The sequence below is a fragment of the Anopheles arabiensis genome, chromosome 2, assembly GCF_016920715.1.
Source record: "Anopheles arabiensis isolate DONGOLA chromosome 2, AaraD3, whole genome shotgun sequence".
Lineage (NCBI taxonomy): Eukaryota > Metazoa > Arthropoda > Insecta > Diptera > Culicidae > Anopheles > Anopheles arabiensis.
In genome coordinates this window covers 62,456,164-62,472,826 of record NC_053517.1, presented here as the reverse complement: position 1 = coordinate 62,472,826, position 16,663 = coordinate 62,456,164, and the positions used below count along the sequence as shown (strand labels likewise).

General features: G+C 37.3%; 1 protein-coding gene across 1 annotated transcript; it reads left to right on the top strand.

The window, feature by feature from the left end:
- Window positions 1-2,789: 2,789 nt before the first annotated feature.
- Window positions 2,790-15,149, top strand: LOC120893324 (hormone receptor 4-like). The gene is made up of 8 exons (XM_040295132.1): window positions 2,790-5,058; window positions 7,257-9,769; window positions 9,941-11,029; window positions 11,091-11,346; window positions 11,479-12,299; window positions 12,432-12,624; window positions 12,731-12,846; window positions 12,937-15,149. The coding sequence occupies exons 1-8, from the start codon at window positions 5,046-5,048 to the stop codon at window positions 13,015-13,017; spliced, it is 5,082 nt and encodes a 1,693-aa protein (XP_040151066.1). The 5' UTR covers window positions 2,790-5,045; the 3' UTR covers window positions 13,018-15,149.
- Window positions 15,150-16,663: the final 1,514 nt, after the last annotated feature.

Genomic DNA, 16,663 nt, shown 5'->3' with positions numbered 1-16,663 from the left:
CTTTTGTTGATGTAGTACTATATAAGCATTCAGATTTCACTGTCGGTGATGATTCGCTTACAGTCGGAGTCGGTTGTTTGTAGAATTTCACTACATTAACGTTTCCACAGTGCCGACCTAATGCTATATCTTTGAACCATAGCATAAAACTAGGTTAGTTAATTCTATGTGCTTATTTTACAGCTGTTTGATCAGGCCAACAACATTGAGCTTATGTCATTAGTAAAAAATATGAAGATGAGTTTTATTTACATTTCATTTAATCTAGAAGAAATTATTCGATGCCTTGTCAAACATTACTACATAATTCTTTAAAATATATATTTCATTCTTATTTCATTCAATACGATGTATTCGTAAAACCCAACAACTAGAAATATAGAAATGCAGAATTATCTAATTTATTTGATATTCCTCTTTTCTTCTTCATGGACGCAAAGATGTACGCGGTCTTGCCGGCTATGGGAATCGGTCCAAATGGGAATCGAATCCATCCAGCCTAGTAGGAGCCAGCGCGTCTATGTAGTAGAACAACGGACCGATATTATTAGATATTATTTATGTTATATTAAGGTAACACTAGAAAGACAACAAAAATTAAACATTTTATTCATTGCATAAAATAAAACGTGTGTATTAGATTTAAATAGATTATGTTTTTGAGGAAATATAGTGATCACAAATCGTTGTAGCTAATAGTTGGCAACTCTCACATACATGGACGAACATAGACACAAAAAACACACACACCATGACGAACAGAGTAACGGGAAATAATAGTGGAAGATGTGAAAGTGGTTTTACTGACCGAACCGTAGATGTTATGTAAAGCATGGTTTCAACTTTGCGCTTTTTAGCGGTCGGGTCATGGTCCTCAGCACATCGTAGACCTGTTTTCCTTAACTTTTTTTCTAATATTAAAAAAATGTAACCATTTATTTTACAATATAAGTGTCTTTACTTTAAAAAAATATAGCGAAACCCACATATTGTGTGCTTAAACCACCATGAAATGATATTTGGTATGTATCAATGCTTGATTCGTTACAAAATAGCTTAAATGTCTAGTCAAGCCCTTGTGTTACCGTTTACTTATTCAGCGGCACTTTCTCCTGAAACGAATAACTAATTCATGTTCACATTCAGCCACATTTACACGTTTGATGCTGTCGCGTCTGTGATTTTCTTTATGAACACTCGGTTCACTTCCTCATTGCAATTTTCCTGATCATTCATGGTGGCACGCTACATTCCCTCTTTGTGGCTTGTCCGTATCGTGCGATCATTTCATAGATTATCTTCCGTGTTCAATGATGTTGCTTTTTCCCGTCTTACCACTACTGTTGTCTTGATTTGCTATCTTTTCCATTTATCCTCCTTTTTTCTTCAATCAGTCGAGACATAGGTGAAGATAGTTGCGACATCTGAACGGAAAGTTTCCAGTGCATTATGAAGAAGACGTTTTCATTGCTGTTTTTTTATCTTTCTCATGGTTTCTCCTTTTCTCTTCTCTGTCTTTTCCGAGAAAAGTAAACGGCATGTATCGATAGACGCAATTGCTGATTGTTATGTAAACCTTCCGTCATTTCCTTGGTCGTGGCACAGAAAGAAGGTATCAGAGAATGTGCATTAGCACGAACCGATAATGGTCGGTAAGAAAAGTACTTTTGGAAATTATAAATGTCGTAATATGCCATAGAAGTTCAAATCTTCAATCTTGAAAGTTTAATTTTAAAACATAAGCTTCATGTAATAGATTTGATGTTTTTTTTTATGTTTGCGTTGTTATTTAGTATGCCAAATTTGTGTATAAACTTTTTTTACTTTACGTATACTCAGTTTAGTGGCCTATTAATAGAGTTCACTTAACAGATATCGTAATGCAGAAAAACAGTGTGATGGACGAATTTATTTTATTTTGTTGATCTATGTTTCAGTTGTCTTATTATTTGACGTAGCGGTCTACGTAGACTTGCCGGTCTTGTCTAGAATTAAATATAACACATAATCCGACAGTCAGTCTTTCCTACGAGGAGCAGATCCCGGGGGGAATCGAACCCTTACGACCTAGTTTAATAAGTCTATTTTAAATCGTGTATTTTGCTGATAGTGATTTATCCGTCGTATAACTAACCTAGATATGTGTGTTTGTTTGTTATTTTCATAAATAAATATTGCTACACTCGCGTGTTGTTTGTAGCAATATATTTTTAAAAATACACCTCTTTTGGTTTTTGTTTTTGCTACCATGAGGACTGTAACCTGTTTTGCTTTAGGGTTTACCTTGATAAACTTTTTTCCTTATATTTTTTTTACAATCTATTAATGTGTGCCTAGAAAAATGATGTTGATTATTGTTTAGTCTTTTATAATATTAATTTTTACATCAGATCATACCATCGAACAAAATTCATTTTGCTATAGTTGTTGTTGTAGCTTTTTTAACATATCTAGCACAACTAAAACGATCAAAATGTCAAGCAAAACGTGCAGATGATTCAAACTGAAATTCGTTCCTAGTTTATAGAATATTATAAAAATCAGGAAAAAAAAACTTATTGCAATAAATGAAAGCTGCACATTTTGATTTTTGAAACATTTGTTTAAATTTAAGTTTGGTTAAAAAGTGAAAAAATAGTTTAGAAATTATAGACGGAAGAGTTGAAAATACTTCTTTGAATTTACTTTCTTCCGGTTTCCGTAACTGTGTGATGCTGTCGGTTGCTGCAATAGTGGGGCAGCTTTGCTTTGGAAATCCGGTTGATGGTCGAACGTAAAAAATAAGAAAATAAAATAATGCATCGCACCATCGACCCCCATTAAAAATTCCCGTTCGCTCTCACTACTCTCACTTTTTCACTCTCTTTCATGGTGTTTCTTCACCAGTATTTTACCGTTGTATGCTCATACACAACCAACCGATCGCGTTCGCGAAGAGCATTGGACTTGTGTGGTGTTGCTTGTTGGAATCGGTTGGCTCTACCGATGTTGTGCGGAATGGCTCCTCACAGTTAGCTTTTCCTGGTTGCAGTATGTTCAATGATGTGGGCTATAGAGTGAAAGAGCAGGCACGAAGGGGTGGGAGATATACACATAGCAATGAAGTTGCCGACGGGCGGAAGCATGTTTTTCGTTTTCATTTGCCACTCGCGCGGCTCGCGCCGAGAACCCGAGCCGGCTTGGTTTGGACGATTCATTCCGTAACCTACTTTGCTTCGATACATACACGCTTTTAGTTTAGCTCGGCACTACAATTACTTCGTGTAGATAGATGAATAGTTTTCATTCAGCCAGCACTCAAATAGCGGAGTTCTACTATTATAGACGACGATGTTCAACGCTTTCATCGTGGTCTCCCTGCTAGTACAAATTGCCTGCCTATTATTGCCTTAAGTTTTTACAGGTTGGCAGGAAACGGTGGTTAAATATTTGTCATTAATGTGTACGTTAAGGGGAAATGTCAAACTCAATTAACTTTTCCTGGAGTCAAATGCAAGTGTATCAAATTAAAACGCATACAAATAGTTGAATGGCAAGAAATGAAGTGAGAAATAATACCAAAACCAGTGACGAGAAAGTTTTTTGCTTGAATGAAAATTAAATAGCGAATTGTTGTATACTTATAACATAGAGAAGTGTGTAAAATTCTCTTAGCGAGTTGAATTCTGTCATCAGTTCCTGAATCCTTCAACATACGTCAATTTAAATCAAAGTGTTGCTACACTGGATCTGCGAATCATAAACACGGAAATCCTTGATGTAGTGCAACATTGAGCGAGTGCAGTGATCTAACACAGCATCGCAAGCAGCTGCAATCTCTCCACTTGGAATGAAAAAAGTAAACAGATCCGCCAATACAAAGAAAAAGAAACAGCTCGATTGTGATCGTGTTCGTTGCACAATCTATGGTTGTACACTACTCTATTAAATAAGTGCAAATCTACTAGTGTGTGCGTATGTCATTCCTGTTACACCTTCTTCCAACTGATCTTGGTGTGGTATGAATAAGAAACTAAAATGTGTTGATTGTTAACTCCTATATTCGGGGCATATTGTGGAAATGAACGTCTATAGTTCAGTGTTGTACAGGCGTTCAATATTCTCAACCAGTGATCGTTGTCTTAATGTATTGCTAAGCAAAACTTTTGAACACAGCTTTTGTTGATATGATATGAATGTGTACTTATTCTATCTTTTTCCGGTTTGTTCTGAGTTTATAAGTTAGTACTTATGCGCAGATGGTGTTAGTAGTTGACTATGAAAAGTGAGAGTGCATGTAATGCGAGAAAAAGACTTAAACTGTTTTCATGATGATTCAGTGTATGAGATTCAATGAGTGCAAGTTACTTTTGTGTGATTTTGTGTAAAGGATTTGTTAGTGCGAATCAGATATTTGTATTTTTTATAATTACACCAAAAGAGTGACAATGTATGTGTGGTTGTGAATATTTGTATGGAAAATATTTTAAACTCAAAATGCTGGAACAGTGCTACTCTCACTGCTGTTGGCAGTACAGAATGTTTAATACGTTTAATCTAAAATACGGTGAAAATGAGAAATGCAGTACAATAGTATTTTAGCATATACATGAAGAAATTGCATGTACATCGAAGTTAAGAAATGGTGTGTTCGTATTTGAATTTATTCGCTGTGATAGTGCTATGGCACGAATAAAAATAAAACGTTTTTCAACTCGTGCCGTTGTTAGCCACTAAATCTATGCCTAAATTGATAAATCAGAGTTTTTTTTAGTTGTGAATAAAACATTCTGCACTATATTTATTTCATAAAAACAAGTTTAAAACACCACAACATCTTTTAGAGGTGTTTGCCTGAGACCATAACTTTGATATCGTGATGCTAGATAATAAATCTAAGCTACAATGTAAACGTTTAGTGTTTATGCGAAAACTGACGTGCGATCGATTGTGATAAATATTTGAAATACTGCTTCCTGACAATGTGCGAAAAATACCGATTTTGCTAAAATCAAAATCGTATTTCAATTGAGGCAGTTTTCGGGGGAAAGCAGGAAGCATCAAAAATGACATCATTAGGTAATTTGAGCATTGTATTAATTGACAAATGTCACCGATGTTTCTATCAAAGCAGATACATTGAATAAAATTGTGTAAAAGTAAAATACAAATCATTTCTGTATCCTTTATCATTATCGCTTGCCGTCAAATAATTTGTTATACATGAAAAGAAATTATGGAAGAATGAAAATTAAACTCCATTTGATGATAGAGGCTTTAAGTTTCTGGAAGGTTGATTGTGGTAACTCTCTGAGATTCATCTTGCATAATTCTTGCATCTGTTAGATAATATTAATATTTGATTGGTCGTACAGTTTCTTAAAAATTGGTTGCTTTTAATTCGTTATATCCTCTTATATATTTGTTTAAGATAAAAGCTCTACAAAATCACACACTCTTTAAGGTAGTGTTGAAGATTATAACATTAGGAAAGGTGCAAAAGTAGTGTCAATTTATTTTCAGATAGTTTTCCCCTTGACGATTACATGCATTTAGATTCTCCGCTCTGTGAAAAGTTCATCGAATCACCACAAGCTTGTTTAGCCATTCCAAGGACTGTCTACGAACATTAGCAATGTGTGAACGTTTTTATGTTGATGGAATGGGTTGATAATTTATTCGCATTTTGAAAACTTATTCGATTATATGTGTTTCTTTAAGTATATAATATTGATATCGAGGATAGTAGTTTGAAAATGTTCTTATAATATAGCTAGAATGTTTGCAATGTTGAAATTCACTAAAGGAAAACCATCGATTCATGCAGTACATGAAAAATATTAATTAAAAATAGAGTACTTTTAACGCAAACGTGCTAACGTAATATAGAGTACAAAAATAGAGTACAGAAAGCAAACGTGAAAAATCTTAATGAAATAAAGAGGATAAAAACCTGATAGAAATGAAAAAAAAACGATATATGTTTTGCAAGTTGCAAGCAATACTACCCGGCCATAAAATGGACTGAATAATAAATAAATGGATAAAGAAATATATAAATAAGACATGCAATATGACAAATGCTATTCCTGTTTGTGTAAAAGAGGAGTAAAAGATGACGTGACGGAACACGTTTTTAAAACAATACTTCATTAGGAACGATAAAAAAACTGTGTTATTAGTGATTGGAGCTATTCAAAAACACTAGATTTGAATATGCAAAAAACTGCATAAGCATTAAATCAAATACCATTATCTCCCAAATATATGCAAGTGTAAGTTGTCATCGAGATTAGTAATATTATAGTAACGTCAATATCAGCAATGACGATAACGTTTCCGCACATTTGGAATGGTTTAGTAGAGGTATACATTCACACACATCAAATTTCCAAAAATATATTCTTGGCGTTTTGGATGTAGGTCGGGAAACATGCCATTTTTCAACGCATCGTTGTTTGGTTAGCTGTCGGTAATTGGGTTAATTGTTAGGGTAGGTTAGTTCTATCACAAATTGCCTTCTAGACTTTTAGCTGCAGCTGGTTGTTAGTACAATTTCCGACTGTAATGCCACATCTAAACAAGTAAATTTGAACACGTTCAATTCGCCTTCTCCGCCTTCGTATGAAGATGAAAGTTAAATGAATTGTGGATGAGATTATCTTCTGTAGCATATATGCTTAAATACTGAGTATGTACATAATTTTTAGTACAGTAAAATTTACGTAAAACTGTCAAATTATGTGTTGTAAAGATAAAGTAAATTTTGAAATGCACAATCAACGAAGAGTAAATTTAAATAAAACACCGAAAATTATAATCCAGTACAATGTTCAAAATAAAATTGTTGTCTATTCTTTATCAATAAACATGTAGATTTTATTTTGTCTGCTGGAATAAAATCGAAACAGTTATCTTTTCTCTGATTTTTTTAAATTAGTAAATTAAAGAAGTAGAATGCCAGAGAAGTGCTAAAAAGAATAAATCATCGCCATAAATTAATCTTGCAGGTTCGTCCATAAAAAACATTCAAATAAAAACAGAATGCTTTTTTTTAAATATCTAATTTAAACAAGCTCTCAACATTGCATAAGTGTACGCAACAAGTGTCGCATAATCAAGTTATTTGCATAAAATATATCAATTAAATATTTTTTCTGTCTTGTACTTTATACTTGTCCTGTTATAAAATTATGGTAATAATACATAAAGCCTGCAGCTACAAAACGTTGTCTAATCATGTTGTCTTTTTTGTTTCTGTTGTTACTATGTTCCAGGAATTATGACACTGAGCCGTGGACCATACAGCGAGCTCGATAAAATGAGCCTATTTCAAGATTTGAAACTAAAGAGACGAAAAGTTGACTCACGATGTAGCAGCGACGGCGAATCCATTGCTGAAACGAGCACATCGTCACCAGACCTTCTGCAGCCTGTGTCACCGAAGATGTGTGATCAGCAGCCTGCGCATCTAGGCCTGCCACAAAAGGGCCGTTTGATGGAAATCAGCGAAGATGGGCTGCAAAAGGATCCACCTGACGCCTTAACTTCGTCACCAACTTCGCCATCAAGTGTAGATGAAGAACAAGAGCAAGTGTGCTCCACCGTTAGTGGTATACAAACATCTGCAAATGATGGCGGTAGCAATAGTGCTGGTATTAACGAAAATGTTGATTTACAAATCACCAGCAATTACCATGCAAATGGTTTGAATGAAAACGAATTAAAGGATAGAAATGCATGCCGTGGTCAGGAAGAAGAGTATATTCTCACCAGCTATGAATCAGACGGTAGCAATCTAGCAGCAACAGACACTTTGCTTTCAAAACCATCAACAAAACCAACAATAAACAGGTATGACAACGCTACTGTACTAAATACCATTAATCTGAAGGACGATGCGTATGAGAGTAGTAATATAGTGTCCCCCGACTGTTCACCAGATGTGTTAACAGAGGAACACACAGACGGTATAAATGGTGGTCTGAGCAGTGCATCAAACCTATCCGCTGCTAGTGTTATACGTTCTGTAGCTGATGAACAACGACCTCGTTCGGTCAATCCTCCGATCAATTTTACAACTACATCGACGAGTACTAAAGAACAGAGAAATAGTAGCAGTATTTGTGACAACGTTCTCGACAATAGCAACTATGTACGATTAGATAGCGCTCCCAGTATCAAAATACATACCGGCCATAATACTAACAACATTCGGTGTGCTGTCCCTACCACTACAACAACATGCCACATAGATAGTGGCGCTAGTAGTAAAACCACCAATGCAATACTAATAAAATCCATTGAGTCGCTACACCAGCAATACGACGAGGAGAGTGTTGGTGTGGAAAATGATATAGATTGTACGAAAGCACAAAACGGAGTGGCTGCAAGCGGTACTGCAATAAACCCATGCACTGACAACGTCAGAACTTTGTTTAGTAGTGATCAAACACAACATCATGCAACGGTCCTTGTTACTCCCCCGTTATCACGAATGAAAAACAATAACCTCTCAAACCCGCAAGGTAATAGCACGGGAAACACAGCGACGGCTGCAGCTGCTGTAGCGGCAGCAGCTACGACTCTGGTAACACTAGGAATGCGGAAGCAGCAATCGTTGCCACCTCTTTCCACAAAGTTGACAGAATCACCGTGTTTATCCACACTATCGTCATCCACATCGGCATCTACATCATCGATATTTTCTTCGTGTTCATCGATACCCAACTCCATCATCGTATCAAGTGACCAAAATTTTTTTTACAACGACTCTAATAAAAATACTGGAATTTCAAATCGTAATCAAAGAGATGGAAAAGAAATGAATGATGATCATAAAAGTAGGCAGAACATCATATCACCGTCGAGGATAGACTCTTCAACGTTCAGTGACACTACCACCACGATTAACACTGCCACTAACACTACCGCCTCAGAGGAATCCTCATTGTCGTTATCCTTTCATCCTCAAAAATCATTCACTGAAGTTGGTGGATTACCTTCAAAGATTATTTCTAGTCAAGTTATAGCCTGTGCTGGAAACATTAGTAGCGCAGTGCCTAATAACTCTAGCCAGCAGCAGCATGTAATTATAACGCAACAACAAATGTTGCAAGCAATGCACCAACAGATTCGCATAAAAAAGGAACGTCAACAAAAACATTTGATTGTGCAGAACAACCATCGCACTGTTCACACAAGTTTTTCGGAGGTTCATAATGCCCAACAGCTAATTATAAAACGTGAACGTAGTGCAAGCAGCGGTTTAAAATCACCAAATTCGTCCGGTTCCGTAGCTCTTTCTCATGCGGCAATTATACGTCAGTCCGCTAGTCCAGGACCAATGGGAAATGTTAACCAAATGGGCCCGATGCAACCACCGATATCTCCGCATCAATCTATATCATACCGTCACCCAAACAGTCCTGTGCCCATGGGTTCATCGTGTGGTACACAAAAACCTCAGGTGATTGTCAAACGCGAACATGCATCATCGATACATCAACAGCAATTCCACCTTCAGCATCAACCTCCATCGATAGGAAGAACTATTAACGTTGGTGCATTAAGTCCAGCTGGGAATTTCACAACAAACAATCTACCTACAACCACGTCTTCGTTTGCATCCACGGTTGGTTGTCTGTCGATGCGTAATCCGATTCGTGATACTGCTTTATTGTTTCGTGTGAAAAATGAAACAAATGCGTTATTAAGTCAACAACCAAAACAACAACAACAGCAGCAGCAACAGCAGCAGCAGCAGCAGCAGCAGCAGGAGCAGCAGCAGCAGCAGCAGCAGCAGCAGCAGCAGCAGCAGCAGCAGCAGCAGCAGCAGCAGCAGCAGCAGCAGCAGCAGCAGCAGCAGCAGCAGCAGCAGCAGCAGCAGCAGCAACAGCAGCTGCAGCAACAGCAGCAGCAGCAGCAGCAGCAGCAGCAGCAGCAGCAGCAACAGCAGCAGCAACAGCAACAGCAACAGCAACAGCAGCAACAACATCAGCAACAACATCAACAGCATCAGCAACAACATCAACAGCATCACCAAAAACAAAATCATCGCATGGTATGGCCAAGTCCCGCAGCATTATCTGGAACTGCAGTAGTATCTTCCGGAGTTATGACACCTCACCGAATTAATGGCGTAAAACCAGAAGTTATAGGTGGTCCTTTGCCACCTATAAGAAGTCAGATATTATCTCCCCACCACACGCATCAACAACAAACGCAGCAGCAGCAACAACAACATTCTCTTCATAATCACCAACAGCAGCAATCGCCACAGCATCATCCTAGTAGCTCGGGGTCAAATGCATCACAAACCCCTGCACGTATGACACCGACTGTAATAATGGGTGAATCATGCGGCGTACGTACGATGGTATGGAGCTACGATACTACGTTGCAAAAAGTCCATAACACTAATTCAACAAATACTGTTAGAAGTGGAAGTACGGACACCGATTCAGTGTCTGGTATAGCCACGGTAGGTAGCAACAACGCAGGAAACAATCTCGGAACCCAACTGCAGCATCATCCACAACAACAATTGACACATCATCAACATTCGCAGAATCAACAGAATGCGGCAAGCACAGTTAATAACCATCAACAAGTACATCCTAATCAAACAAATGGTGGGATCGCAAATACTAGCAATAGTAGTAGTTCTGAAATCATCGAAAATAGCAACAGCAACAATAGTTCCCACAACACTGTGTCGCAAAATAGTAACAACGAAGAGGCAGCACATCTTCTCTTAAGTTTGGGACAGTCAGTTGTACCGAATACGTCGCCAACTGCAGCTGCAGTAGCGGTTGCCGCAGCGGCTGTTGTCGCAGGTCATACTCAATCTTGGCAGGGAACGAACCATGTTCGCACTAACTTACCACTTAATATGGAGCGGCTGTGGGCCGGGGACTATGCTCAATTTTCATCAACGGGATCTCAGCAACAACAGCAAGCTCTTAACCTTACATCTCAACAGCAGCAGCAACAACAAAATATATCTTGGAGCTTGTCTGGTACAGGATCTGCGGGTGGGCCGAAAAAGGTAAATTTTTTTATCGTAACATAATGTGAAATAACTGAAATTTTGTTACATATATTTGCAGGAAATATTAGACGACATGCCGCCGGACGATGACGATCAACCGTTGGTGTGCATGATATGTGAAGATAAAGCAACAGGATTACATTATGGCATAATAACGTGTGAAGGGTGCAAAGGGTTCTTCAAGCGAACTGTGCAGAATCGTCGAGTATATACATGTGTAGCTGATGGAACTTGTGAGATAACAAAGGCTCAGCGCAACCGTTGCCAGTATTGTAGGTTTAAAAAGTGTATCGAGCAAGGCATGGTGCTTCAAGGTAAGCTTTCACGAAAATGGTGATATTAAAAAAAAAAATTAAAATTGGTTATGATAGTGTTTACTTGAGTTTACACATTGTTCCACTTTGATTCCTTATTAACTTGGCAAATGTTCTAAAACCTGATTTCAGCGGTTCGAGAAGATCGTATGCCCGGTGGTAGAAATAGTGGAGCTGTTTATAACTTGTATAAAGTTAAATATAAGAAACATAAAAAGAGTAACCTGAAATCGACTACCACTAAGTTACAGCAAGGTTCTGGTGCCATTGGAGCCGCTATCACTAATCTTAGTGACATCGGAGTAGGAGCAGGAGGTTCGCTGCAACTAGGCAGCGGTATTGGTTCTGTTGGAATCGCGGAAAGTCCAAAGTCTTCAAATGCGTATCAGCACGCACATTTATCAACGCACCTTCAACACCATCATCTGCCTTCGACAACTTCCCCAGCGTTGGTTAAATCAGAGAGCATGAATTTGAACTTAATGAACGGTACCATCCTCAAAACCGCTCTCACCAATCCGAGTGAGATCGTGCATTTACGACACAGGCTTGATAATGCCGTAAGCTCATCTAAGGATAGATCGATTTCGTACGAACAGGCCTTGAATATGATACACACCCTAATTGACTGTGATGCAATGGAAGATATAGCAACTCTGCCGCATTTTAGTGAATTCCTCGCAGATAAGTCAGAGATTGGTGACAAGCTGTGTAATATTGGCGACTCGATCGTACACAAGCTGGTCTCGTGGACACGCAAGCTTCCGTTTTATACGGACATTCCTGTCGAAATACATACTAAATTGCTGACGGATAAGTGGCATGAGATACTGGTTTTAACAACGGCTGCCTACCAAGCTATGCATGGTAAGAAGAATATCAGTGTTACCCAAACGCCAAGTGCAGGACTGGTGCTAACACCGGATAAAAATGATCCCGAGTTCACTGAAGAGGTGAGTGATACTTATTCAATACAAATATTGAGGATTTATTTTGAATTTCTAATCACATCAACATAATTCTAATTTCTAATCACATCAACATAATTCTAATTTATAATCACATGAATTCTAATTTCTAATCAGATAACTGCCCATTTGAATACGTTACAATCCTGCCTTACGACCCTAATGGGACATCCAATATCTATAGAGCAACTTAAGATCGACGTTGGCCAAATGGTGGAGAAAATGACCCAAATTACGATAATGTTTCGTAGAATTAAACTAAAAATGGAAGAGTATGTTTGTCTGAAGGTGTACATTCTACTTAATACAGGTAATTGATGACAGATTAACACAATATGCATTCCTGCTTTAATGAAAACGATTTTCATACTTTTTATCGTTGCGCGTTTCTGTTGCATGACATGATCACGAAATAGAAGTTGAGCTGGAAAGCATACAAGAAAGATACGTACAAGTACTTAGAAGTTATCTGCAACACACTGTTCCACATAATCCCAATCGACTGAGTGATCTTCTGGCGCATATTCCAGAGGTAAATTATAATACTGTTATGTTAAAAAGCCACATCACATATTTAAATACTTACTTACTGATTTACGTACCACTCATTGCTTTATTGCAGATTCAAACGGCAGCTAGTTTGCTCCTGGAGAGCAAAATGTTTTATGTACCCTTCGTTCTAAATTCTGCCAATATTAGGTAGCGAATGATCGATCGAGTCGTAAAATTGCCATCGAACATTAATCGAAGTTCTTGTGATAAACGTCAAGAGAAGCTGGAACAAAATTGCTTGTACTGCAGTAGAGTTACTGATGAAGATCACTGCCTGAACGATCATGAGCCTTTGTATAGCAAAAGAAATCATAACTACTCGATGGTAGGATGTTCCTTTTTGCATGAAATTACCCCGATGTCGTTATCGACAACCAAGGAGCAAGAATTGGCGTCCGATTCTACTGCTGCCAGCATGCAGACCAGAATAAATTCATCACTGGGAATGACTTCCAAAAGGCTAATTAAGATGAACACACCCGATAGCAACAATGACATTGAAAATACCAAGATTAGCACGGACGTCCCAAGTTTCACTGCCGATATACATAATTTTAACAAAAATTGTCGTATTAGTAATAATAATTACGATGTACATAACAATTCTGATGATACCAATAGCACCAATGCCGTAACAATATTTGTTATTAAAACAGTGTTACCTGATGATTAATCACTTCGAGACATTCGAGGCCATAATAAAGCACAGTCAATATGGGATACGTACCCATTTACAAAATTTTGACTACGATCGGATCCTAAAACTGTAAAATAGATAGGAAAACGCTACCCCGTTTCGTCGCACGATGAGTTATATCTCTTGTCTCATATACATTTTCTGCTTTTGAACATGGAGTTCCGTCCTTGGCGAGACGCATTTTTGCCATATTACATTGGATAGGTGGAATTGGAACTATTCTTTCAAGTTCGATTCCAGTGAGCGATTTGACATGAAAATTCTTCTTGCTAGTGTTATAACAAGCATCAAATCAGAATTGGTTTTAGTTGTAATTATTCTGCTGGACCGATCAAAACGATTGATATCATGATGAAATCATCTCTGTTCTTGTGCTGCCTTTCATTTAAATGAAAATAATATTATGTTTACCTTTTATTTGACATTCTGACAGTTAATTTCCTCTCGGCACGAAACTGACCACGGGCATGCAAATTTTCACTTTTTTTTATTCATTTTCAAAATGTCTTTGTGGAAAAGATGTTACAAGCTTTCTGGCGTATTTAATTTCTTCCCACCTTATCCAATGTAATATGGCCATTATGGCTTAAATTCCACAAGCAATTAATTCTTTCCACTTTTGGTGCTGCGGATTTCGTGTCATCTTTAACGAGAGACAGTAAGAAAAATTTCATCGTAAAATAATCCTTGTCCCCTTTGTTCATAAAAAAATAATATACAAGTAAACGCATTTATTCAAACAAATATTGGCTAGCAGCAGTAACATAGGTCTCATCGGTAAGTTTCTCTATTGAGTTGAGTGGTTTGCGTGGCACATAAATGACATGTACGTTGTTAAAATTGCGATAATGTGACACGGTGCTGCTATCAACTGATTACATGGAGGTATATGAAGATTTACGTTTAATATAATAATGTCGTATACTAATGGGTAAACCTATCTTCTGAAACTCCATACAATCATTACACTGCTGTTGGACGATGATGATTACGAAGAGGGTTCGAGTAGTATATATAATGAAATCAGGACAGCTGGTCAGCAACGTCTAGTTTGATTAATTTTTGTTTAATATGAATTCCGATACCGGTAGGTAAAGAAATTCAGATGCTGATGATGTGTTTTAAGCAATTACATTGCAAGAAGTGAAAACATTCATTTGTCGTGGTTCACATTCATAAAAGATTTCATAGCTATAATGCAGAAAATGCATTAGACAAGTATCATCAACTCACAGAAAAAATCACCTTACTCATAAAAACATTCGAGGAAATATTTTTTTTTCCAATACTAAGAAGTCTGAAATGAATGCCTTCTATATTAAATTAGCAAATTACTGAGCATAAGAAAGCATAACACAAAACACGCTAGCGTTTTACAATAAATAGGCAAAATATTGGATAGAAAAGTAATAGATTAATACAATACAGAAATCAACATGGTGGGTGGGCGTAAGTATAGGGTGTTGAAGGAATCTAAATAAGTAGAATGTACCAAAATGTCAGCAAAAGTTCTGTTGATAAACGTAATATTTGCGTTGAAGCGTTATATGATACAATGAATCATCAGATATAATTTTTTAACGATACATAACAAGTCCATAGAGTTTCTTTTTTCCGTGCCTACAAAGACACTTAGTACAACAATACAAATCAGAAAAGCATAAGAATGCATTTGTCCATTGTTCATAACAATCTTTTTGACCCGCCATTAGTTTGTTCTGCCATTACAATACTGCCTACATAGGAAGAGCATATAATGAATGTGTGTCAGTCCGTTCTGATTATGCTCATTGAATAGTTTCCATGCAAAATTCCAGTGCAATTGTTTTTTTTCTGGTGTTTTCATCGTGAAAAAGTTTGTGTATCTGGAACTTCCGATTATGCGTGATGCATCGATAGCTATATCCATGCAACTGCAGGGTCGAGTAAAAATATCTTTACATGGGGCCTTTCACAATATTAACAATTTTTTTTACAGGCTTTTCGAGGATTATATAGACATGTTCAGCGAGTTGTAGATTCGTTCAGGCATATAATAGACTCTTTCAGCGAGATATAGAATTGTTCGGAAGTAGGCGTTGACATGTTCAGCGATTCTGTAGTGTTATCATTTGTTTTTTTATACACACTGTGCCGCAGGGTTCCATTTTTCATTGTTACAGGGTTTTCAATGATATTATTGACATGTTCAGCGAGTTGTTGATTCGTTCGGGCATATAATTGACACTTTCAGCGAGATATTGAATTGTTCGTAAGCAGGCGTTGACTAGTTCAGCAATTCTGTAGTGTTGTCATTTGTTTTGTTTACACACTGTGCCGCAGGGTTCAATTTTTCATTCTTAAAAGTCCTAAAAGTAGCTAATAATCATTCCCCAAGCTGTTTAATACATAAATTAGTAGAAAAAATCTTATTTATTCGAAAACCGTTTGTTTACCTTCTGATGAGAATGATCCAAGCTGCAGTCCAAGGGGTACGAAAGTGACAGCTCTATAGTATCGCCGAACTTGTCAACGCCTGCTTCCGAACAATTCAATATCTCGCTGAAAGTGTCAATTATATGCCCGAACGAATCAACAACTCGCTGAACACGTCAATAATATCATTGAAAACCCTGTAAATATCCTAAAAATAGCTAATAATCATTCCTCAAGCTGTTTAATACATGAATTAGTAAAAAAGGATATTTTTTTTGAAATTTTTTCCGTTTGTTTACCTCCTGGTGAGAACGATCCAAGCTGCAGTCTAAGGGGCACGAAAGTGATAGCTCTACAGTATAACCGAACATGTCAACGCCTACTTCCGAACAATTCTATATCTCGCTGAAAGAGTCTATTATATGCCTGAACGAATCTACAACTCGCTGAACATGTCTATATAATCCTCGAAAACCCTGTAAATTGAGTTGGACAGTTGGCGGCAGAAATCATGCCAATACTCCATACAAAACCACACACCCCAATTGACATTTTCGAGCACGGATTATAGAGAATTCGAGCAATTTCCCTGTAATTGGAGCCTTTAACATCTCTTAAACTGCACAATTTTAAGGATATTTAGAAAAAGCCCTTCAAAATCAACTGTGATTTTTTTTATTTCTTT